Raw genomic sequence first — 26,334 nt, forward strand, 5'->3', positions numbered from 1 at the left:
TTTTAAAGCACATAACCAACTTCTCGTAATAACTTCTCATACATTGCTCAAAATGGACAAATGAATATACCAACGTGCTCTACACAACCTCAGGATCACACCCATATTTTTAGAAAAATTTTCCACCGCCACACGCGCAGGCACGTGCCTGGCACGCTGACGGCGTCAACTGACGCCGTAAGGAATATTCCGTTAGTTCTAACGGAATCCGTTAACGGCGTTAGGAATATTCCGTCAGATTTGACGGAATATTCCGTCTCCTTCTCCGGCGAACCTCCGGTGCCGTCGCCGGCGCCAGAAAATCGCGAAACCTGCAAACCTTCTTTTCTCTCTCGTTTTTCAACCATTTTTCACGATTCTTGCACCAAAATGAAGCCTAAGACTAGTAGAACATGACCATACAATTTTTAAGGGTCAAAAACTACTAGATCATACCTGTCCAAACCTCTCAACTCCGGTCAACTTCAAACGCAGTGATTCCGACGTCAAAACTCTTCCAATGAAACACTCCGAGGCTCCCTGAGACCTCACCAAGTCACCTACGAGCTTCAAAATCCCAAAAACGTGCTAAATTATTTTTGCATGAATAGTACTCGAAACTGACATCGTCGAATCGACGTGAAAATGGTGGTTTTCTCAACTGGAAATGGTATGACTATACTCCTCTCAGCCTCACGAGCTCGACAATGGGTTTAGTTCCCTCGATCTGCAAAGATTTGATGGGTTCTTGGTGTGTCCGTACGTATATGGTGAAAGGGAAGGGAAATGGAGCTCGGGAGAGAGAGACAGGGAAAGAGACAGAGAGATGTGGAGTGTGTGGGAGTGTAAGTGTGGTTCCAAACGTGCCAACAAAGCTCACCACGACAATTAAACGTAAAAGAAACGAACTAGGGGTATAAGTGTCCTTTCACACGTACGTTTTCAAAATCTTCGGGACGGGATGTTACATTGTAACTATTAGGTGAAACTCACTTATATTCTAGCGTCATATTCATGCATGAAAACTAAGCGTGCACTCTCAATAAACATACACAAATAAGTTATCAATCAAACAGTTAAACGAATTGAATCCACAACTCATGAAATTCCAACCAAAGGTAATCAATTCATATTGCAAGCATAAACATGGTTTCGAATCACCCCCTAGCTAACTAGGGATTTAGCCTCTCATGTTAACAGAAAGAGAAATAAAATTGAAATTAAACATAAAGAACAAAAGATGGATTACACCTAGAACGCCCAACGAATCCACTTGAATTTTTGCGCATTTAAGCTCCTCTTTCTTCTTCTCCTTGCTGTGGCAGAGAGGGTTTGGGGTGTTTTTGGATGATTTTCTGGGTTATAGATGGGTTTAGGGTGGTAAAGTGGTGCGGCAAGGAGGTGGTAAGGTGTATGGAGGTTGGGAATGGTGGCTGGAAGGGTGGAGTGGCTGCGGCAAGGATGGGAAGTGGCTGGAATGGTGGGAGAAGGCTGCGGATGGAAGGGTTTTTTGGGTAATAGTTGCTGCGGCAAAAGGGAGAGAATGTGGCTGATGAAAAGAATGAAAAATGAGAGAGGAGAGACCCCAGGGTACGGCTTAGGGCTTAAAATATATATGGTTTCAGAAATTAAAACCCTAGCTTATTAAAATTAAATCAAAGGCTTACAAAATTAGAAAATTAAATCAGAAATTTAAAAGGGAATTGATTAATAGGTGCGGCTAGGGTTTAGTTTGGGAGAGAAATAGGTTTAAATCAGAAATAAAAGGGAAAGGTGCGGCTAGGGTTAGGAGCATGTGTTTTAAGTGCAATCCTAGGACAAAATTGCCCCCCCTTGCACGGCAAGGGAAGGGAAGAAGGGTGAAGGCATGGCAAAGGGGTTTAAGGGGGCTAGGGCCTTTGTTTTGTGTCCTAAAGTGCCTACAAGGCCTTCAAAGTGGCTAGAAAAGACGGACGTTTAAGATTAGGAAAGGTTACCAAAACGGGAAACCTAGGGTTAACTTTCCAACTTCAAGTAGGAATCCTTGTTGGAGTAGGAATCCTCGTTTGAGTAGGAATTCATCGTTGGAGTAGGAATTCATCGTTTCTTCAAGTCTTCAACTCATTCATTCCTCTTTTGCTCCAAAAGACTCCAATTTACATCTTCTTGCACACTTTGGCCTTATAATCTGAAAATACACAAAAGTGACTTTAAACACTAAAATAACTAAGGAAACACAACAAAAATGCACCAGAACAAGCTAATTAAGTCGCATGAATATGCTTCTATCAATTGCATCCAAAAGGGGTATGTTTACTTGAACTTTCCGAAACGTCTCAAGGATGTCCTTCTCGGCTTCTTCTTTCTTCGTTTGCATGAACCTACTAGGAAAAGGCACATTCGAAGGAAAAACATTAGTAGGAACCGAATTTGACACATTCTTACCCTTTTTGGACAAATTGGACAATTTGGGGTCACTTAAAGCTTGCGGCAAAGGTGTTTCCACCTTTGCCGTGGGTTGGCTTGATTCCTCCTCTTCAATTCTCAATTTTGCGTCCTCGTTAGGACCTGATGGTGATGGTGTAGGACCTGCCCTAACTTCTTTTCCACATCTCAAGAGTATGGCCTTTGCACTTTCGAAGCCTCCCTTTGGGTTTGGAATGGTAGAACTAGGAAGTTGGCCTTGATCACGAAACTTCCCTACAAAATCTGCAATCTGCCCAATTTTTTTCTCCAATTGCTCCACCCTCTTGTCTTGGTTTTGCATGGCTTTGGCTTGATTTTCTTGCCCCTGAGACAAATTAGTTAGTAACTTAAGAAGTGTATCATTGTCTAGGGACGTACCTGAAGCATTTGGGGCAGATTGTTGTGGAGCATGTGTGGGTGCGTATGGCCTAGTGAAGAACCCCGGGGGTTGTTGTCTAAAACCTCCTTGTTGTGGTGGTTGTTGCGGCTCTCTCCACTTGAAGTTTGGGTGGTCTCTCCAACCTGGATTATAGGTGTTAGTGAAGGAAGATTTGTGAAAAACAAGTTCATTTGAGCAACATCAACAACATGCAATTCACAATTAAAAGGCGGAATCATGTTTATATGCACTCAAAAACAAAACTTAACCCATGAACTTCAAAGCCTAGTAGATAGGTGAACCAAGACTCAACTCAAAACAAAGTGAGTTGAGAAATCAATACCTTTGTAGATTCCTCTTTGCTTAAGCAAAGGCTAATCACCCAAAGAGAGGGCCTTCATTCCTTGCATCTTAGATCCATGGATTTGAATGGATGAAAAGGTTTCTCCAAGTTCCCAAAATTGAGAACCTCTAAGTCTCCACACCAAGGCATATTGTAGAAGAAATGAGTGACCTAGAGGAAGTAAGATTGCTAGATGTTTTCCTCAAGGGTGGCCGGCCATTTCTAGAGAGAAAGGAGAGTTTTTGTGTTTCTCCAATTTCCCCAAAAACAACCCTCTTAATGAATTTTGGCTATTAAGTCACACTTATACCTTAATTCATTTGAGTGGCAAACTTGTAAATAAGTCCAAAACCCACTCTTTCTATAAATGGCCGGCCTTAGGGTATTCATTGGGCTATTTGGGCCTTTGTGAATCATTATTCACTAGCCTCTCTGCACGCACTAACGTGCGTGCGAGAGACATTTTTGCATCACGGGCGCTACGCGCCCCTAAAGGTGTATTGTGTTAGTTTTTCCCATTGTAATTGTCAAGATATACTTTAAATGTATTGTGCAAAGAGGAACTTTTTTTATCATGCACGTCCTAAAAAGTTATCATGTTTTTTGTTTTTACTTTGTGTAAAGTAATGATTTAAATGTTATTCATGCACTTATCAAACAACATACGATTTTAGATGCAAGTTCCTACCTAAAGCCTATGAACAATAGCAAGTACATGTAAATAAAAAAAAAATAGTAGATGAAAACAGTAAGTACTCGTAGCAAAATACAAAACAATTTAAATGTCAAAATATAAATCCTACATAACAATATGTACATTATTCACAATACTCATAGAGTCTATATGTCACTGTTTCTTTTGAAAAGAAAGTTTACATATTGACATCAATGCTGCAATTTCCACCCATTTGTTCATGATTGATGCTTCAAATTTTCATTGCCAATCTACAAACGATAGTGAGAAAATTAAAAATCAAATAAAAATAGTTAATTGATAAGTGAGAAATGCATACTGAAAGGTTATCGTTAATAAAGCTGTTACCTATTAGGAATCACCATAATTAGCTGGAATGAAGCAAGACTTCTTTGTATACTACATTCCGTGTAAATACACCTTGTTGGCCTACTATGGAGCCACTTTTTACTAACACGGTTGTGGTTGACTTTGAGACCCCCCTCGATAAAGCCACATATAATTGTCCATGGCTGAAGACATGATCTGGAAGGTAAATGCCAACATGTGGTATTGTCTGACCTTGAGATTTGTTTATAGTGATGGAGAAACTTAGTTTTATTGGAAATTGCTTTCTTGTAAGTTCAAATGGAAGCCCAGCAGTATCAGTACTTTTGAGAGGGATTCTTGGTAAGAAAACTCTGGATCCGGCAAATTGTCCAGTTAGAATTTCAGCATCAATAAGATTTCGGTAAGAACCACGACACAATAATCTTGTACCATTACACAATCCCAATTTCGGATCAATATTTCTTAAAAGCATGATTGGAGCACCTTTTTTTCAGAGTTAACTTGTGCGGAGGCAAACCACCAAGTGAGATTGAATTCAAGAACTCTGGCTGATACAAATTCCTTGCGTCATCCTCAACTGAATCAAATGAATACATTGTCTCTTCTAAACCCGGAAACATATTGATTATCTTTTCATTCAACATATCAACGTCTTCATTTGTGGGAGTTACCACTGCCCTTTCCACCATGTAGGTTGCATCATTTATATGATCCTCTAAGTCAGGGAAGATTTTGGCAATTAATTGATTAATGGAATGCTCACTCTCCCATGGTATCACCATGCATTCAGGTAGTTTTACCATATCATCCATAATAACATCTTCATTTCCATCACCAACACGAAGTAAAAATTCTGAAAATTCACAATCATTTATGGATCTCATGTTTTGTTTGAGTTTTAAAATCTTTACTTGTGACCAAAATGATGCCTTAACAACAGTTGCTTGGATTAGTTCGGACTTGGTTCCTTTTCGGATAACAGGAAGAACTTGTCGAAAATCTCCCCCAAATATCATTATCTTCCTCCCAAATGGTAAGTCAATATCTGTTAAGTCTCTGAACGTTCGATCGAGTGCTTCAAATGCATGACGATGCGTCATTGTTGCTTCAACCCAAATAATTGCCTTTGCCTTTTGTATTAGCTTTGCTAAATTAGATTGTTTACCGATCGAACACATCGATGATGCATCGAGACTAAGTGGTATCTTGAATTTAGAATGTGTTGTCCTCCCACCAGGCAATATCGTAGCTGCTATTCCAGATGATGTTGTTGCTAATACTATGTGCCCCAACCTTCTCAAGCTTGCTAACAATACGCGATATAAGTAAGTTTTTCCAGTTCCACCGGGACCATCCACAAAAAAAGTTGCATTATCCGATCGTTGAACTGCACCCATTATTATGTTAAACGCACTTTTTTGGTCATCATTTAAGCGTTCAATTGCATCAAGATCTTGTTGTGGAATACATATGGATATTTCATCTTCAATACATCCGGTCATTCCTGAACTTGATTCATTTCCTCTTGTCATTTGGGGCAAATCAAACTCGTTTATACTCTTGTTAAATTGAACCAAAAGTATGTTCAACTCACGCAAGAGTATGTTGGTAGCAAGTGTGGGAGTTATGTTAGTCATGGAAACATAATCTTCCATCATGAATGGACAGAACTCATCCCATAACCCTCGAACACCAATTGGTGCACAATATACCAATATGGTGACGAATAATCTTCTTAAAGCCGACGGCATCTGAATTGTGGAGGCCTCTAACAAACATTGTCGAATACTGTCATCTCTTTCTAACAAACCTCGTTGTTCTGCTGCCTGCTTAAATGTTGGATGCAAAACCCCATTAACTGTTCTCAAGTTTGTGAAGGATGTTGGTCCTCTAACATGATTAAGAAGATCCGAAGGTAAAATTTTTCGCCTTCAGCAGGTGAAACTGCATATATTCGCCCAATAACCTTGTTACGATTCTTTCTTTTAGACCACTTTCTTTGAGCTTGAATCCATCTGTAATGTGATGGTATCTCCATGTATAAATAATGTCGCGCTTCTGCATCCACATGATTAAGTGTAAAAAATTCAGTCAACATTGTCTTTCTTGTACTCTCATCATGTAGAATATTTGTTATGCTTTCATCGGCACGAAACTGAACTTGGTGCATATTAGGAAGATGTATTTGCATTCGCTCAACAGATGGATAAATTCGATTAATAATGAACTTGAATATTTTCCATAATGCCTCTGGTGCGCAAACCCATCTTGCATCCTGAAACTGCTTTATTTCATCGTATTGAGGGTCTGATTGCACTTCAACTGTCACTCTGTCTGGGCCTTTGTAAACATACTTATATAAGTACTTGACACTTTTTATGCTTGCGCAAATTTCGACATTGATGTGACAATCATACCTTAACAGCAACCATGGATTATATGGAATGACCCAACTATTATCAACCATTATGTTTCCTTGTCGATTAAGTGAGACGGGCAATCGATTTCCTCGCCTTTGATAAATTGGATACGAATCATTCCCTTGAACGGTGACTGGTGCAAATGGTTTGGGAAACTTTCTCTTACAACTCCCATTTTTCATACATGGAGATAGAGGATTATGAATCCCACACGGGCCATGAATCATATGCTTTAACACCACATTATAAAGTTGAGGCTCTACATCTTCATTTGGTATTTCAGCTCTAACAATTCGGTCATACTCATCTGGGTTATTGATCTTATCATTTTCATCTAACACAACCAGCATATGCACATGTGGAAGACCACGTTTCTGAAACTCAATAACGTATGCGTAAGCAACAACACTGCCCAATACCCCCTTTTCAATGATGTCTTCTTTTAGTTGCTCAAGTTTTGCACGAAATACTCTAGTGAGTAAGTCAGGGCGATCTTGTGGAGTTTGTCCAGAGAGCAATTCGCTTTTGATTTCTTCCCAACTTGGGTTACATGTCATGGTAATAAAAAGATCTGGCTTTCCGAATCTTTGAACCAAAGTCATTGCGTCTTGATATCGTTGGTACATGTCACGTGGGCTTCCAACAAATGATGATGGTAAAATAATTCTACGCCCGATGCTACCTAATAATATTTTATTTTCAATTAGCTGTATATATTGTACACACTTTAAACAAAGTTATATTTCTAAATAACGATGACTGAAACGATATATATACCTGCATTGTGTTGACCTGCATTTAGAGAGTCTTCAAGTCCTTTGTAGAGATCCGCTCTAACTGTGGCTTGATTAGAACGCAACCATCTAAGTTTTTGTGATTCAATTTTAATGCAGTTATCTATAGCATATTGTTGCAAGAGACGTCCACCTCGAAGCAAAAGTGATGATCCATTATGGCGTATCTACAAAAGCAAATTTCATATATTGCTTTTAATATAGGAATCATCATTCATCTATATATACCGGGAAGTAAATTATGTTATTAGTACAAACCTGTAACATATAAGCATAATAGTCGCAACATGTTATTGCTCTTCCACCATCATCACGACTGTTAACATCCCATCCATATGTACCGTAAGGCAACAATAGTGGATATTGTAAGGGATCATAAAATCCAACATAGTCTCGGACGTGAGAAAGTCTTCCACTAATTGTCTCCACCACGATATCCCTTCCATTCGCAATTGTGGCATTATCTCCATCTATTATAATTGCCGCAACTTGTGATGCTGATGGTAGACTATACTGACGCCGATCTATTGGTTGCTCTTTTAGGATCAACTTGCAATTCGGCAAATCTTGGCGTTGTCCGAGGCTTCGCAATGTATGAACAAAAGGATTATGGTTGTTCAACATATGTTGTATCTTTTCAACCACACGTCTATCTAAAACTTCACTTTCACACATTCGGTTTTCAACTTCATGCTCAGTGTCATATATATAAGCTTGTAAAAATCGCGGTCTGTTCCCTTCATTTGGTAAAAGTCCACCAATCTTATGATATAATGCACCTTGAGCACGAAATGTGTAAATCCCACGACCACCAATATTAATTCTTTCATCCACGTGTACTCCCATTGAAGTGAATGCAAATGCATGATTGTAAGCTCGAATATTTTGCCTGAAGTGTCTACCCTCATTTGTTTGGTCAGAGAAAAGAGCAACCATTTCTGGTGGGGATTGTATTGGGGGTAAAACAATTCTTCCTTTCAAGCAACACATATTCAAAGTTTCTCGAGCAAACAATCGTGCATAGCAATACGGACATGTGGTTGGAGCAGATAATTGGCAACCTAGGATACCCCGATTCTCATTATAATTTCTAGCACAATTGTGGTTTCTTCTTCCTCTGGTTTGGCGCACATGACAATTGGTTCTATTTGCATGTTCTTCTTCTGATATTTTTACATGAATATCCAACATTCAGTATAAGAATTTTCTTTGTAACTAATCATATATCTATATAAAGATAAAATTTTATACTAAGCTCACCATTGTGGGGAGGAATTGAGAGCATCCCATAAGATATCTGTGACCTATTTGAATGTGCCAATTGTCCCATATAAGTACGCATTCTAGTAGAAGTTTGGTCATCATGATTTGTGATATCTGACAAAACCCTTGAATTCGCGCTTTCATGCTCAATTTGTTCTAATAAATAGACCACATTATAATACGATTAGTTAAAAATTTTGTCTTTAATATTTAATATATTTAGTTGTGAGTCTAATATTTCGTAAGACTACCACTAAAAATAACTACAACATTGAGATCAATATGAAAGTATCGAAGAAAAGAATACAATGAGATTTCAATTCACTAAATTTTGTTCTTAAAAAATAACCTAATTTTTTATGTGTGAAACAAATACAAATAAAGAAATTGAAATAAATACCAGGAATTTGTTGTTCTATATTACTGGGGTCGACCTCAACATCATAGTTAGCCAACTGAACCTGTTCTTGTATATTATTGGGACCTACTTGTTGCATAGTTAAAAGAAAAATTAGAAATTAGATTTTTTTTTTTTTTTTTTGCATTAGTATGAGTTAAAGAAAAAGGAATATGAAATAAATACCAGGAATTTCTTGTTGTATGTTACTGGGGGATGTCATAGTATGATCATCATATAGAGTTGGAATTTGTTGTCTTTTTTCTTGTGCTATTAGACGTCGTCGAGCTAGATATCTTTGATGTTCTTCAGGACTCAATGATTGACGCCATTGTCTTGCACGATTTTGGCCACGCTCCATGGAAAAATTTATCTAAAAAATTAAAAAATAAATGAACCTAAATTGAATACAAATTCTGTTACATTCCATAAATACGAAAAAGTCTACGTAGATGCCTATGAACAGAAGAAGAAAAAACATTTATCTACACATCACTATAATATATACAAAAGAACAAAATAAAATGATCACAAAATACTTTTGAAGTGTAATAGGTATTAGTGCAACGAAATGACGGGCCTATATACACTTCTCGGTTGGTGTTAGGATTTGGATATGATTTAGCTTTCATGTTATTTTCTTTTATAAATTAGCATTGTTTATAGAGTTATAATTTTTATGTCAACTGGATGAGTAGAATTTTAAATTTTTTTAATACCCCTAAACCCTATCATAAATGACGGATGTGGGCTAGACATAATATAAAAAGTTTTTAGAAATGTGTAACCCGTAATAAGAGAACGTGGGTTGTACATGAAGATGACAGTTGCCGTTTGTTTGGATAGTTGGATAGTGCTTATATCAAAAATCGGAGTGATGTTTTCATCGTCCATTTTTTTAATCTAAGGGGCCACATTCATTGATGACATTTAGGATGAAGCTTTGAGGGAGGGTTTGATTCATCCAACGAATAAAAACAATCTTGGCTAAGAGTGTAGAAAAAGTATATCTCACGTAACCATCTTCCATGTGTGTTGTGTTTCATTTCACTATGTTACCCCTATTATAAGCAGTTACTTTTGTGTTGTCTTTTTTATTGAATGAGTACTTAATGTTGTCATCTACTATTTTTTATTTATTTACATATACTTGCTATTGTTCATGGTCTTTAAGTAGGAACTTGCATCTAAAAATGGTTTTGCGTTAAGATATTTTGGGATCTTATCTATTGTTAAGATGTTTGGTACGTGCCCCTAAAAATGGTTTTGGGTTAAGATTTTTTGCGTTTGTAAAAACACGGGGTATTTCTAAAAAATTAGGACAAAGTAGGTTCTTCGAGCAAAGTACAAATGCTAAATTTGTGCCAATTTAAGTGGTGTGCAAATTTTACCCTTTAATTTAATACAAATTCATTTGAGATCAGGCCATGAAAACAGCCTTTTTTGTTTCAATTAATGGTTGTTTGTTTTCTTACACCTAACGCTAGAGTACAATGGAACACAAAATAGGCTAGGAAATCATTCATCATATAAGAAAGAACTTCGTACATAAGCAGGACCATCCAAATAAGATTTCAGGCAAAAAGGATGGTGATACACGAAATACATAGTTATTCTAATTGTATATAGGAATGATAAATATGTATTCGTCCATAAAAAAAAATGAAAAATAGGAGAAAAGTGTCAACTAACAGAACCGAAGGGAGCTAATGTATTTACCCTCTATTCTTTATTTGTCCCTCTTCTTTCTGTTGCATTTATGTTGGCGTCTTCAACCGCAGCATACAATCTCAGTTTCCTATTGAGAAAAACAAAGGCATAAATATCATCTTATCCTCACAATACCACAAAATACAGCTTACTACATATTGGATTCTATTTGAACACTTTATTTTACCAAAATCTGTTAAAGATGAGTTGATTAAAGCTATAATTTGTTCTATTTTTGTAGACCTATATATTGAGTTGGTTAGATTGGGGATTCCAATTATTGGCTGGAATTTGGATGTAGAATTGTTGGATAAGATCTAAGTCTTATTGATAATAAGGATCATTAGATGTATCACACATATGTTTTTAATGATAATAATGATCATGAGGCTCCCCTAATGTAGTGTTCTGAGGAAAGTGGAAAAGATAAACTAAGTTCATGATGATACAGATAGAATATGTATTCATGGATAAGATACCTTAATGATGTTATGTGCATTTTTCTGGATAGGTCTTCATCTATTTACCTAACTATTGTGATAGTTAAAAGTTGCTTAATATGCTCTAAAATTAATGTAATTTAGTAAGGCTAAGTAAAAGCCAAAACCAAAATGACATAGTAAATTCAGTGCATAATATATGTCCATAAATGCAAATAGATGCTTCTAATTTAATTGATCTGTAAATGACATTGCAAGCAATACTTATATGGAACAAAGAAATAATACAAATAAATGGCTAATAGTTAGGTATATAAGAGCCAGAAACCTTTCTCTGCATACAAAAAATCTAACAATGCGAAAATTAACCCACAAATACTTAATGTTAGCCTCTTCAATCAAATTCTACTTAACCCAAGACAAATCCAATCCTAATCAGCGAATATGACTTGAAAATTTGCTGGCTTTCTTTATCGTCATGTATGGCAAATAGACAGCAAGCGAATGCTCAAACCTGGAATGTGTAGCCACTGGTATTCTCCATGTGTATCACTCCCGAAACACGTTAAAAGCTTTGGCAAGTAAGCAAACTGCAACATCGATACAATGACAAACAGAACTTCAGTTTCTCATTGCCAAACCGTCCAAAACTTTTCTCAGTAAGAGAGCAATTAAAACATCATATTCTAATAAAAAAATTGTAAGGCTACATCCAAACTGAATCGTGCATCTTTAGCAAAAACTTATAAATAAATAAAAAAAATTAGATTGCAAAACTGTCTATGTAAATACTTAAAGTCATTGTAAAAGAATATACTATAATCGAACGAAGAGCATAAAACTCACCACGTTGCTTCAAGTCATTAAGCCTGAAATGCAATGAAATCAATTCATTTGCAGCAAACAACATACACATATTTCTTTCGACACAGAGGTATACAAAAACCAACCTACCTATAAACTCCTATGTATCAATAAACCGTACCCGACACCAATGGGCCACCAGTCTCAGCAACAATGAAGCTGAAGCCGCCAATCTCCGGTGGGATGAAAACTCAGGATGAAAAGTAGGTTCCTAAAGCTGTAAACATCTTTAAAATGAAACGGTGGGAGAATTTGACTAATCTTGTCTTTTTTGCAGATTTTCTTTCCTTGTTCTTCCATAAAGAAAAGCATGATAAGAATCAAGCAGGAAATCTAACCTCAGGGAGTCTGGCAGCAAAATATTTGATATAATCCCTTCCAATATTCTTTACAATACCGTCCAAAAGATAAAGTGACGGTAAGTTCTGCTCACTGGGAACCTGCAAATTACTATCTAGAATTAGATACCATACATTAGATGCAGCCAATATTATTTAGACAAATAAGCGATTAACACACCAAAGGCCTGGAACCAATGTTTTCCAGGAGTGTGGAAGGGGGAAGGAGAATTTGTGTCAGTTTAGACTCTTCAAAGTTTAGACTCTTCAAACACATTTAAAAGATATCAAAAGCAACACAACTGCACGAATCATCACTTCTAAACTATCCCAGTGGCAGCAAACTTAGGATCATTAGGAGAAATACAGATACTAAATAATGCGAGTAATATTTATTTCATTCGGAACCAAACGGCGTCAAAGATGGAAACCAGATAGTCATTTAACAGAAACTTCAGGTCCCTCAAGAACTTGAACAGACCCACAAAAATCAAGAAAAATACAGAAAATCTGACATAGAGTAGCGGGGAAAATGCTTACCAAATGGTTCTTCAAGGTTAGCGATTTCAGGGGTTTTTTTTCTAAATACAGAAAATCTGACAGAGTGTGTAAGAGTTCGTCCTCATTATAATATTTGAGAGAGAGAGAGAGAGAGAGTGATGGAAGGTACCTAATGACAGAGAAGTAAAGAGTTGGGGAAATACTCGAGGATTTGTGTAAATCCTCACATTTATTTTTCAGATTGCAGGTTTCAGATGAAGAAATCATACGGAAGCAGGGTCTGTACGCAACACGAAAGTAATTAACATGTATTAGTTTAAATAACAGAATTCAATTCAAACATTACCCAAGGCATTAGTAAAACAGAAACACCAACTGGTAATTCAGCAACTCCTTAAATGTCTCTGGCGTTCCATAGAAGCAAAAATTAAGCCAGAAACTGAATAACCAATTTAAAAAATTGGTCCAAAACCCATTTAAAAAATCTGGTAAATATAAATAATTTTGAATAGTTCAAATGACAATCGAGTTAAAAACTTCAAATTAGTATATATGAAAATAAGGTCGTGATGAACAATTCAATTAAGCATAGAGTACCTAGATTGAAGCAGAAAGTGAAAATCTCAAGCGAAAACCCATTTCAAAAATCTGGCCAAGATAAGGATAATATTGTTCGAGAAAATTATCCAATTTATCTAATGTTTTCAAAGCTACCTGCCAATGACAAACACAAAAATAATACAAAGTTTAATAGGAATCAGAACATATGTATACATATACATGAGCATATAAGTTCTTCCAACCTTCCAGTAGACACAATAATATTAAATTTACTTCCTGCAAATACTCAAAAACCACAAACAATCAAATTTATTTGCTACTCAGTAACCCAATTTCCCAGCAACCAAACAGTAATGATAAAATATCCAAAAATTGCTTTTTTGACAAAGAGAATAATAAAAAATAACTCACATTTTTTCCTTTTACATTCGCTCCTTTTTTCTTCACCGATCTCCTTCTTTGCTTCTTAGTCTTCAATTTTCCGACTCCACAAAACCCGAAATTGACTACAATAAACTTAAAACCCATTAAAAATGTGAACAAACGCAAAAAACTAAGGAAAGCACAGAAAATATGAGAGTGAGTATTAGAGAAAATGCTTACCGGATCGTCCTTGAAAGTTAGGATTTCTGGGTTTTTAGTCTAAAAGAATGAGTGTGCATAGAATGTATAGACAGAATAAATAGTGTGCAGATGATGGGACTGAAAAAAAAAAAAAAAAAAAGGCTATCGAATAAAGAGGGATTGTACTGACCGATTTGTGCAAATCCTAAAATTTATTTTCAGGTTTGTCAGTTTCAGATGAAGAAATCATACAGAAAAGGCGTGGAGGAGGGCGTTTTGTATGGAAGACAAAAATGAGTTTGAGAAAATCATCCAATTTTCCCTTTTGTATGCTCTGTGGGGATCGAGAACGTGCAATAAATGGCGGTTCCATGTCGGGTCTGTCAACCGCTGCAGTTGCTGCTTTGATCGTGCGAAAGATGGTTTCCGTCTTTCTATCTGTAAGTGTTTCTTCACACAGGATGTGATCCAAATTGGTTTTAAATTCCATTTTCTTTTTTTATTTATTTATTTAGATTTCCAATATAGCTTTTTTTTTAGTTATGGTATTTTACCAGTTTGTCCTTATTTTTTGAATTTTTTGGACTTTGATTGTGAAGGAAAGAAATGACCATTTTTGGCATTTTGGAAAGCTTCACCAAACTGGGGCTCTCCCTTAATATATATAGATTAAGTTGTCACACAACTTAAGTCAATGGACTTGACGTTCGAAGCCCATTGGGCCTTAAGGTCCAAAACTATCCCGAGGTCTTTTAACGAACTTATTCGTTTGATTAATAATCATATTAATTAATCCTTGCCATAAATAATTAAACCATTTAATTATTCTTACTCATCTCCGTTGAATCTTCAATTTCTACCTTACACGGTGTACGATCCATTAGGTTCCTTTTAGCGAGGCAGTGGGCGATTCAAACTCTTTCAAATCGATTGTGAATTGGAACTTACTTTCAATTCTCCCGTTAGTGATAATACACTTTTAGGGCTTCCACAAACCATGGTTGACGCCTAGCAGCATGTCATGGTTACCCAAGCTAATCAGAAGAAGTGGAGAACCTATTCAGTTTTAGGATTACAAATGCAATACGGTCTTTCTCTAATACAATACTCTTGACCACATTGTTTGGTTTGATAGTTTATTCATGTCTACTATCCAATGTGAGTCTTGTGCTTATATGATTACCTTGAATGTGATTTGGAACACATTCCTAAATCTCATTCATACTTTGGCCAAAGATTCTTAATCATATCATAGAGTGTTCTCCTTCAAACAGTTTGAAGGTTAGAGATCCCTTGTTGTGCATTCACTTGCCTCCATGGCTAAGTGGCTTAACCCCAACGATGCCGTGGACACCCTCCTGATGGAGTGACTTTGACATAATCAAAGATTAAGGACCTAACCACAAGACAATTGTGATGCCTCAGGTCAAAAGACTAATTTGCATTATCCCAACCATGAGTTCTCATGTGACATGAATATGAGAACTCTTCGTTGATCGTGTTCAGTGAACTCATTCTCTATTGAGCACCTACGTACTTGTCTTGATGTCACACACACTAATGACTCGAGACTAGTCACTCTCCCTGAGAGAAGACATAGCACGTACTGATCTTAACGGACTGTCAATGCCCAATTGACAATCCTATGATCAAGAACGTTTAGGATGTGTCAACGAAAGAATGGTCTCATGAATCTAACTTCTTTAGATCGCATTCTTCCAATCACATATTCCTTGGACTTATCGTTTAAGCATATAACATTTATATGAGACGGCTCAAACAATAATCTTTGCCCTTTACATTTAAACTACATTAGTTTAACTTTGTGAAATGTCCGTAAAGTATCATCATATGATTGGTTTTAGGGCACATTTCCAACAATCTCCCACTTGCACTAGAGCCAATCAGCTTGGTTATCAGTGATGATACCTCTTCTGTAATTCATTTCATAAATAGCTGAGTAGTAGGCCTAAACAAGATGGATATCTATATGTTATCCATAGAAGCAACCTTGAGAATAACGACGTCACCATTATTCATGATTCCTAATCATGTGGTTCAATCTCTCATTTGAGTTCGGACCTTGATGAGACCTTGATTCCCTGGCTTAAGCTATCGCCCCATTAGTGTCATACACTTTCTGGTTGGAACCGAATAGAGAGTTCATAAATGAACTTTCCCATCCAAACAACATTGTTGTAAACTTCTATATGGCAATATATTTTGCATTCATAATGGAACACACTAAAGTCATTACTTTAATGTTTCCATCCAAATATCTTTTTAGTCATAATAAAGAGATATTTGTTTATCTCTTCATTCATAATGAAGAAATATCCAATGATGGATTAGATTCATAATCTAATCCATTTACGCTTCCATTACGTTACTCTAATTCTTTCTCAATTATTGAGTAATATATCCTTTAGTATTTCTCAAATACTTAAGGACTCACTTGACAGTTGCCATGGTTCTGATCCTGGGCTTGCACTGATATTGTCTTGTACCTTTCTAGGTACATCTTATATCAATGTTTTTCATACAATATGAAATACATAAATCACCTTTCTGCTTATGCATAAAGGATTCTATTTACGCATTATTTCTTTGGGAGTCAAAGGGTACATTCCCTTTGAGAAGAACAACTTCCTAGTCTCACTAGAATTGTCATTCTAATTGAAGTTTATCATCAAATGAGAAACTTCCTAGCATCTCTTGTCTATTTTAGGGATTGATATAATCCAATTATATCTTGAAATATATCATTATAGATTTCCATTCCATTATATAGACTATATCTCCCATATACATTCTATCGTTATAGAATAACTTTAACGAAGAAGTACTCTTTTCATTTCCAAAAATTAATATATCATATATATATATATATATATATTTAAATTTAGGAATACGATTAACTCCCACTAATCTTTTGTAAACCTAGTAAACAAAAGATTCATTTACATCTTTATGAGAAATCAAACAATTGATCTTTTCTCATAAGACGCTTATAGCTCCCACTAGCTTGCTAAGATCCATGATGGATGGATCTCTACAACTAACCTGTCTTGTGATTTATAGTTTTAGACATATATTATCAAGACTATCTTAATAATGGTTTCGGAAACCCATATTATGTCCAAGCATTAAATCACCATTTAGTTGTAGCTAGCAATCTTCGAATTAATTGAAACCAAGACTACGTCAAAGATGGTTTCTTCAAAGTCAACCATTCTCTTTGAGTGTAGTCACCTTAAGCTACCAATTAGCTGTGAAGGTTTCATTATTTCGGGTCAAATGGTACTTTACCATTTCCTTGAGTATATATCGTATATACACTCAATGTAGTCATAAGGATTTTCATTCTTATTTCTTTCGAATTAAGAGGTGCAACTCTATGACATAGTCATAAAGTTCAAACCATTCAACTGAGACGGTTTATAAATCCTTCTGGACTACCTTGGAGCTTGTGGTATAGGAACTAGGTTGTCTTAGAAGTATATATCATATATATATGGGTAATTGATAATGTCCAACGAACTAAATCTTATTCATGTTCATTCTTCTCCTAATGGAAAAATTCATTATCTTACGATGCTACTTTCCTTGATATTTTTCAAGGAAATTAATCTAAAGTGTTACTTTTTCCTTGGATCAAATCTAAGGAGGTAAATACTTTAGACGTCTTACTCATCTACTTACATTTCTTGAATTCTTTGAAACCTTTTGCAAAGTATTCGGACTTGTGTTTATTCAAAATAAACTATAGTCCAACCGAGAGTGATCTTTGGTGAATGTCATACAACATGAGTAGTATTATGTTGTGGACAAGTGCCACTAACATCTAAGTGAATTAACCTCAACAACTTTGTGATTCTTTCTTCTTTCCAAAAGAATAAAGATTCGAACATTTCGCCTCTATACAATTTTAACAAGAAGGTATTGGATCCGGATCTAACGATCCAAAGCATCCATCTATGACCAACTCGTAACTTATGTTTTAGAGGTATCACAACTCAGTTGGGATTAGTCACTACCTTGCAACCCTTTGGGTTTTAAGCATCATCGTATTCTAAACAGTTAAACTACCACATCATCTCTACTATAGAGACAACCAATTAAATTACAATAATCTAATTATTGATTAATAAAAAACAATGTTTTGTCAAACAAAATATTTATCCATCTCTACTATAGTGACGGATTTAAGTTCCTTAAAATTGGAATGTAAAGACAATTTTTAGTATTTTCCAATTTCTTTGGTAGTTCATATGAGGAAGTAAGTACAATCTGCTTTCGCAGAGATCTATATTTTATTCACTTTCCGAATGTGAAGTACTTTCTCTTCTCTCATTAATCTTCTACTTTTTATTAGCACACTTTTACAACAATTGTAAAACATAGTTACTAATACGGAATCAAACATTCAAGTAGAAGAACCAACTGTTTTGAACTATTTCAAGAACATATTACAACACCTTCGAAAGGTGTGTTCTTGACACTTGCAAGACATTTCTTGCAAATACCCCTTCCAATGTCCATCCTTTCATAAAGAAAGTTTGTTCCCTTGGAGTTATTTTGCCTTCTTCATTTGACTTCCCTTTTGACTACAATAGTCATGGTCCCTAAACTCCCACTATCTCTCTTGAAACTTATTTCAAATGTGTAATACACATCAAACGATTTGGAGAGCGTGCGGTTATTGTTCACCATATAGTTTACAATAAACTTAGTGAATCATTAGGATAGGGACACAAAGGTGAAGTCCTTGCCTAGTTTCCGTCTCGTTAAGTGGTTTAACACTTCAACACTCAATGATTCAAAATCATCATAAGTCCATGTTGATGGACTATTTTTGTCAACCAACCATTATGTTCTAAACATAATTACAAACTTTCAAGAGTTGTTCAAGGCAACTCTCATTTCTTCATACAACAATTTGTATTTGAAAAATTATGACATTAAAAGTGTTGTCCTTCTCATGTTAGACTTATCTAACATATTCTTCCAATGATACATTATCAATAGGAAGATTGTGAGGACGAGACTACTTAGTTACATCTACAAGCCATTAAAGACAATCTATGGGATTGTAGAACTAAGTCCGGAAATTAAAGCATTCGGCTTTTCTTTGTCAAGTTCTGGATAGCGTTTGCAAATATATTGGTAAACAAATACATAACGAATATAAATTGATTGATTTTAAGCCATTTGATTCGGGTCTTTAAATCAAATAGCACCACCCACTATTTTTGGCAAATTCCATATCCCTCATCGAAATTCGAGAGTTATGTTGAACTCTTAGCGGGGTATGGGAGACTCACCATTACCAAGCCCACCTCAGAATTATATCATGTTGGTTAGCAAAAATAATGATGAGAGAATAACACTTTAGTCAATGGACTTGACGTTCGAAGCCCATTGGGCCTTAAGGTCCAAAACTATCCCGAGGTCTTTTAACGAACTTATTCGTTTGATTAATAATCATATTAATTAATCCTTGCCATAAATAATTAAACCATTTAATTATTCTTACTCGTCTCCGTTGAATCTTCAATTTTTACCTTACACGGTGTACGATCCATTAGGTTCCTTTTAGCGAGGCAGTGGGCGATTCAAACTCTTTCAAATTGATTGTGAATTGGAACTTACTTTCAATTCTCCCGTTAGTGATAATACACTTTTAGGGCTTCCACAAACCATGGTTGACGCCTAGCAGCATGTCATGGTTACCCAAGCTAATCAGAAGAGGTGGAGAACCTATTCAGTTTTAGGATTACAAATGCAATACGGTCTTTCTCTAATACAATACTCTTGACCACATTGTTTGGTTTGATAGTTTATTCATGTCTACTATCCAATGTGAATCTTGTGCTTATATGATTACCTTGAATGTGATTTGGAACACATTCCTAAATCTCATTCATACTTTGGCCAAAGATTCTTAATCATATCATAGAGTATTCTCCTTCAAACAGTTTAAAGGTTAGAGATCCCTTGTTGCGCATTCACTTGCCTCCATGGCTAAGTGGCTTAACCCCAACGATGCTGTGGACACCCTCCTGATGGAGTGACTTTGACATAATCAAAGATTAAGGACCTAACCACAAGACAACTGTGATGCCTCAGGTCAAAAGACTAATTCGCATTATCCCAACCATGAGTTCTCATGTGACATGAATATAAGAACTCTTCGTTGATCGTGTTCAGTGAACTCATTCTCTATTGAGCACCTACGTACTTGTCTTGATGTCACACGCACCAATGACTCGAGACTAGTCACTCTCCCTGAGAGAAGACATAGCACGTACTGATCTTAACGGACTGTCAATGCCCAATTGACAATTCTATGATCAGGAACGTTTAGGATGTGTCAACGAAAGAATGGTCTCATGAATCTAACTTCTTTAGATCGCATTCTTCCAATCACATATTCCTTGGACTTATAGTTTAAGCATATAACATTTATATGAGACGGCTCAAACAATAATCTTTGCCCTTTACATTTAAACTGCATTAGTTTAACTTTGTGAAATGTCCGTAAAGTATCATCATATGATTGGTTTTAGGGCACATTCCCAACAGTTAGAATATGGGTCGTTCCTTGGTTGGTTTTGGCCTTGAAATCCAATTGCATTTGCGTTTTCCCATCCACCATTTTCAATGAGTTGTGGGCACTTCTTAGAAGCATGTCCTTGGATAGAACACACTCCGCATACAATTAGCCTTGCATCCTCATTCCTTCGGCCATCTGAGACACAATGGAAGTAAGATTAGCTAATTGTGAATGAATGTCGGGTGTGGAACTTACCTCATGTCCTTGCTGCCATGGGGGTCCTCTTTAGCCTACTCATTCGTATTGTTGAGCGTTCAACGCTCGGTTAGCAATCAAGACCTTGGCAGCCATGGGTGTCTTGTCCACCAATGCTCCACTCGCCGAGGCATCGAGCATTTAACGTTCAATTGGTAGGAGCCCCTCGTAGAAGTATTGTAGAAGTAACTCCTCCTTCATCTGATGCTGTGGACAAGAAGCAACAAGGGATTTAAAACGTTCATAATACGTAGGAAAAGACTCACCTTCTTCTTGCTGAATTCCACTTATCCTTTTACGTAAAAGGATGATTTGAGAAGTTGGGAAAAACTTCTCCAGAAATGCCCTCTTCATACTCTCCCATGATGTGTCGGTTCCGGGAGCTAAGTCATACAACCAATCCTTGGCTTTGTCCATTAAAGAGAATGGAAAAACCTTCATCTTCAAAATACTTCCATCGACGTTGACGGGAGTCATGCTTGAACACACCACCTCGAATTCCTTCAGATGCTTGTTCGAATCCTCCATGGACAACCCATGGTATTTTGGAATATGGTGGAGCAAACTTGACTTTAACTCGAACTCCTCGATCTTACCTTGGGCAGGTGGGGGATATTGGATACACAAACGTGCGGCATTATCCAATCCCGAAGCCGAAAGCTCCTTGAGTGTCCGGTTGTCCATGGCCATGCCTTGTGGTTCTTCAAAAATCCTTGCCGTGGCCTCCTCTTCCTCTTCTAGGACTTGTTCTTCAAGGTCAGGTTCCGGGCTTGGTGGATTTGATTCGTGTTGCTTCCTTTTTCGTCTCAAAGTCCTCTCAAAATCGCTGTCAAAGTCCAAGATATGCTCACGAATCGATTGAGAACTCCGAGTCATACACTAGTACCTAAAACAAGAAAAACAAAACAAGGTCAAAAACTTAAACAAACTAAAATAAACAGAAAATAACAATCCAAGGGATTAGCAAAGTTGCTAGTCCCCGGCAACGGCACCAAAAATTTGGTGCGAATTATATAAGCACACAAATTAAAACCCTCTTTTGACAATTGTAGTATATGTATAAGTAGGGATCGTTCTTAACTGGGGATTAGGAGGGATTGCTAAATCACTTGAAAACTGACTCAAAAACGTAAAACAAAGGTTAAAACACTAAACTAGACTCAAAGAATGCAAAACTACACACTTAAAACGCTAAAACAACCCAAAAGACTCAAAACAGCACCAAAACACTCAAAACTGCCTTAAAAACACAATCTGGGCAGTTTTGAGCACTTACACTAATTTGGACGAATTTGGGTGATAAATTGAATCAAAACACTTAGAAACACAAACTAAGACACTTTCTAACTAAATTGAACACTAAAGTAAAGGGGATTGAGTTTTTGACGAAATTAAACAAAATGCACATATTGTAATTAAAACAGAATGTAAATACGAATTTGATGAAAATATGGATGGAATGCTAGCTAGAAGGTTCTTTTCCACACATGTCACACTTGCATACAAGATGATTTTCAGTTGGTCTTTCGATGAATCATGGAACTCAACACCCCGGGTTAATTAGGTTCGCTTAAATTAACCTTCAAGTTCTCCTTAAGTTAATGAATTGGATGGGACAGCGCATACACAATTCAAAACATTCTCCAAAAGTCCTTTACGTGAAAAGCACAATAAAGATACAATCGAAGATCATTAAGCAACATGAAAACTATAAGTGTTGACGAGGCATTCGTTACTATGATGAGCATGAAACTAGTGCCAAGGATTCATTTAACGCGATTGTTTATAAGCAACCTCCACTACTTGTGAATATAAGTTTGTAACTATTAGGTGAAATTCACTTATATTCTAGCATCATATTCATGCATGAAAACTAAGCGTGCACTCTCAATAACACATACACAAATAAGTTATCAATCAAGCAGTTAAACCAATTGAATCCACAACTCATGAAATTCCAACCAAAGGTAATCAATTCATATTGCAAGCATAAACATGGTTTCGAATCACCCCCTAGCTAACTAGGGATTTAGCCTCTCATGTTCACAGAAAGAGAAAGAAAATTGAATTTAAACATAGAGAACAAAAGATTGATTACACCTAAAACACCCAACGAATCCACTTTGAATTTCTGCACGTTTCAAGCTCCTCTTTCTCCTTTCTTCTTGCTGCGGCAGAGAAGGTTTTACGGGTTTTTGGATGATTTTCTGGTTTGTAGATGGGTTTATGGGGATATGGTGGTGCGGCAAGGGGTGTGAGTGGTGGAGGAAGGTTGGGAATGGTGGCTGGAAGGGTGGAGTGGCTGCGGCAGAGAAGAATAATGGCTGGAATGGAAGGGGGAAGGCTACGGATTGAAAGAGAAGGGTGATGGTGGCTGCGGCAAAGGGGAGAGAATTAGGGTGAATGATGAAGAGAGTCGCGGCTGAGATGCTTTTGTGGCTGAAATATGAAAAATGAATGAATAATCTCCCTAGGGTGCGGCTAAGTGGTGGAATACCTAGGGTTTTCAGAAAATCCAACCCTAGCTTATTTTTATTAACTAAAATTAATTCAAAGGCTGCTAGAATTAGGAAATAAAATCATAAATTAAAAGGGAATTGATTAATAGGTGCGGCTAGGGTTTATTTGAAAGGGAAATAGGTTTAAGTTCAGAAATTAAAGGGAGAGTGGCTGCAAGGTGTGGCTAGGGAAAAGGGTTTGGGTTTAGGTGCATAAAATGGGACAAAAATGCCCCCCCTTGCACGGCAAGGGAAGGGGAGAAGGGGAAAGGCCACGGCAAAGGTTGGAAAGTGGGCTAGGGCCTTTGTTTTGTGTCCTAAAGTGCATACAAGGCCTTCAAAGTGGCTAGAAAATATGGACATTTCAGATTAGGAAAGGTTACCAAAACGAGAAACCTAGGGTTAACTTTCCTACTTCAAGTAGGAATCCTCGTTGAAGTAGGAATCCATCGTTCTTCAAGTCTTCAACTCATTCATTCCTCTTTTGCTCCAAAACACTCCAATTGCATCTTCTTGCACACTTTGGCCTTATAATCTGAAAATACACAAAAGTGACTTTAAACACTAAAATAACTAAGGAAACATAACATAAATGCACGAGAACAAGCTAATTAAGTCGCATGAATATGCTCCTATCAGCGGCAGATTGGATGGGATGATTTCTGGATTATGATGTAGAATGGATTATGGGGGGTGTAGAGGCACCCCCCATAATGGAATATGATTGGATGGGATGATGTAGAATGGATTATGGGGGGTGTAGAGGCACAGCAAGGGGTGTAGGTTGGGTGTGGATGAGTGTTTTATGGTTGGAAGGTGGTGGAGAACTCGGCAAAGAGGGTGGAAGAAGGTGGAGTGGCTGGTTGTATTTCTGGGCTGCAGAATGGTGTTTTGGGATGAATGGATGTGTATGTGAGTGAATAGACGAATTTCTGTGGTGAATGATACTCTAGGGTTTGGCCAAGCGCTGATTATATGTGTTTTGGGAAGTTAAAAACATACCTAATTAAGTTATGATTCAGATTTCCTAGTCTAAATAGAAAAGGTAAGTGAATAAAGTCCAAATAAAATCAGAAAAAGGGGATGCACGAATTTAAACAAATAAGGAATGTCCTTGCCTTGCAAGGAATCAGAAATTAAACCCCTTGCACAGCAAGGAAAGGGAATTTAAGGTAAGAAATGAAATTGGTGCAAAAGAAGGAAGGAAAAGTCAATTCCTTGCAAGAAATCAGAAATTAGGACTTTAGTGAAAGTTTTAGAACTAGGAAAGTGACTTAAACTAGGAAATAAGAAATTGAAATCAAGAAACACAAGGGAAGGTGCGGCACAAAGCTTAGGGAAAGGTCCTAACACATATGAAAAATAGGGAAGTTTGCACAAAGAAAGGGAAACAACCTTCCTTGCACGGCAAGGAAGGGAAAGTTGCAAAGAACCTTTGTTTGTTGTCCAAGGGTGCTCGGGAGCCATCTTAAGTGCTAAAACTTAGAGCGTTCTTGATTTAGGAAAGGTCAACCACAATAGGAAACTTTGGCTTAACTTTCCTACTTCAAGTAGGAATCCTTGTGTGATTAGGAATCCTCGTCCAACTAGGAATCCTTATGTGAGTGGGAAACCTCCTTCAATTTGAAAACCTTCTCGTAATTGGAATCCTCGTCGTAGTAGGAATCCTTGTGACATCAACTCTTCAATTTCGTCCATTCCTTTTGCTCCAAGCATAAGCTATCCAATTTGTGCCCAAAAGAGCTCCAAAAGGCTCCAAAATGCATCCTTTCGCCAAATACGTCTTATGAACCTGAAAACACACAAAAGAAGCTTAAAGAACTAAAATAACTACGAATTAATAACAAAAATGCACGAAAACAAGCAAACTAAGTCGTAATACGCTCCTATCAAATTCCCCCACACTTAGCTTTTGCTAGTCCTCGAGCAAAACGGAAAAACAAAACAAAACCTAAACCTTCCAACAATGGTCTCAGGGATTCTTAATGCACATGACATGTTCCAGATCATTACTCACATAGATTTTAGTCATCCTTATGCTTAGGCACATACGTAATCATAATCACTACTTACTAGTTCTCATTTAATCAATTTAAAACAACATTTGAACGTAGTAACATGCCTTAGAGAATTCACTTAATTCCTTACAAGATACTCTCGTTTTCACACAGAATTTCTGATTACACACCCTACACTAAGTATATGTGAGATGATTGATGTAAATATGAAACTAAACACTCACATATGTTTATAACAAGGAAAGCACTTTTCTGGAATGTATATGAATATGATCTCATGAAAGGAATGCTACTAATTAGATGCGAGAACCAGGGACACCATATGCTTACATCAATTCCAAACTCCACATTATTGAAAACATAATGATCAAGATTGAAGCATAAGGGTTGTAACGGGTTAAGGGTATTTGGCTAACAATGGAAGGTAAGGGTACAAACGTTCTTTAAGCAATAGCAAGAAAAGTAATGAAATTTGACACTTAGAATCACTTATGATTGCAGAAACTCACTTAGACACACAAGGGGAAAATTCACACAACTCTTAGGGCCATATTCAACGTTTTGGACCCTTTCTTCAACTACCACAAACATGTGAGCTTATTTTCACTTATTTCATACTCTTTTTCTTTCTTTTCACAACTTCTTTTCTTTTCTTTTTCTTTTTCCACGAATTTTTTTTTTCTTTTTTTTTTCACTCATGCCTTATTTCTTTTCGTGGCATATCAACACACACACACAAATTCCCCCACACTTGTTGTTTTGCATAATCGAAAGGATTCCCTCTAAGTCATGCTTACTATGCTTCAAGAACAAGGGTATGGGTGGTCCTAATCTAGGCCTTCCAACATGTACCTCAGGGATTTCCAACGAACATGACACATTAATGAACCAAAACAAAACACATTCTAGACCTTCCAACATGTACCTCAGGGATTTCCAACGAACATGACACATTAATGAACATCATTCCCACGGTTTTTAGCTT

At 36.8% G+C, this 26,334-nt stretch overlaps 1 protein-coding gene and 1 long non-coding RNA gene across 2 annotated transcripts; both read right to left on the reverse strand.

Moving 5' to 3' along the window:
- Positions 1–4,622: 4,622 nt before the first annotated feature.
- LOC137712198 (uncharacterized) lies at positions 4,623–8,320 on the reverse strand. The gene is made up of 4 exons (XM_068451318.1): positions 7,643–8,320; positions 7,368–7,551; positions 6,137–7,272; positions 4,623–5,996 (listed from the first exon to the last, which is right to left on the reverse strand). The coding sequence occupies exons 1-4, from the start codon at positions 8,318–8,320 to the stop codon at positions 4,623–4,625; spliced, it is 3,372 nt and encodes a 1,123-aa protein (XP_068307419.1).
- A 2,366-nt stretch (positions 8,321–10,686) lies between these two features.
- LOC137711938 (uncharacterized) lies at positions 10,687–12,777 on the reverse strand. Its single transcript, XR_011065169.1, has 4 exons — positions 12,149–12,777; positions 12,041–12,063; positions 11,709–11,784; positions 10,687–10,842 (listed from the first exon to the last, which is right to left on the reverse strand). It is a non-coding gene; the product is annotated as an uncharacterized lncRNA (long non-coding RNA).
- Between the last annotated feature and the right edge of the window lie 13,557 nt (positions 12,778–26,334).

This window comes from Pyrus communis, chromosome 13 (genome assembly GCF_963583255.1).
Source record: "Pyrus communis chromosome 13, drPyrComm1.1, whole genome shotgun sequence".
NCBI classification, from domain to species: domain Eukaryota; kingdom Viridiplantae; phylum Streptophyta; class Magnoliopsida; order Rosales; family Rosaceae; genus Pyrus; species Pyrus communis.

Excerpts from the sequence above, each read along its gene's own strand:
- LOC137712198 (XM_068451318.1), bottom strand. The coding sequence starts at position 8,320 with ATGGTTGCTCTTTTCTCTGACCAAACAAATGAGGGTAGACACTTCAGG. Across the intron at positions 7,552-7,642 it reads ATTATGCTTATATGTTACAG|ATACGCCATAATGGATCATC; the intron begins GTTTGTACTAAT and ends TTGCTTTTGTAG. Across the intron at positions 7,273-7,367 it reads TGCAGGTCAACACAATGCAG|GTAGCATCGGGCGTAGAATT; the intron begins GTATATATATCG and ends AAATATTATTAG.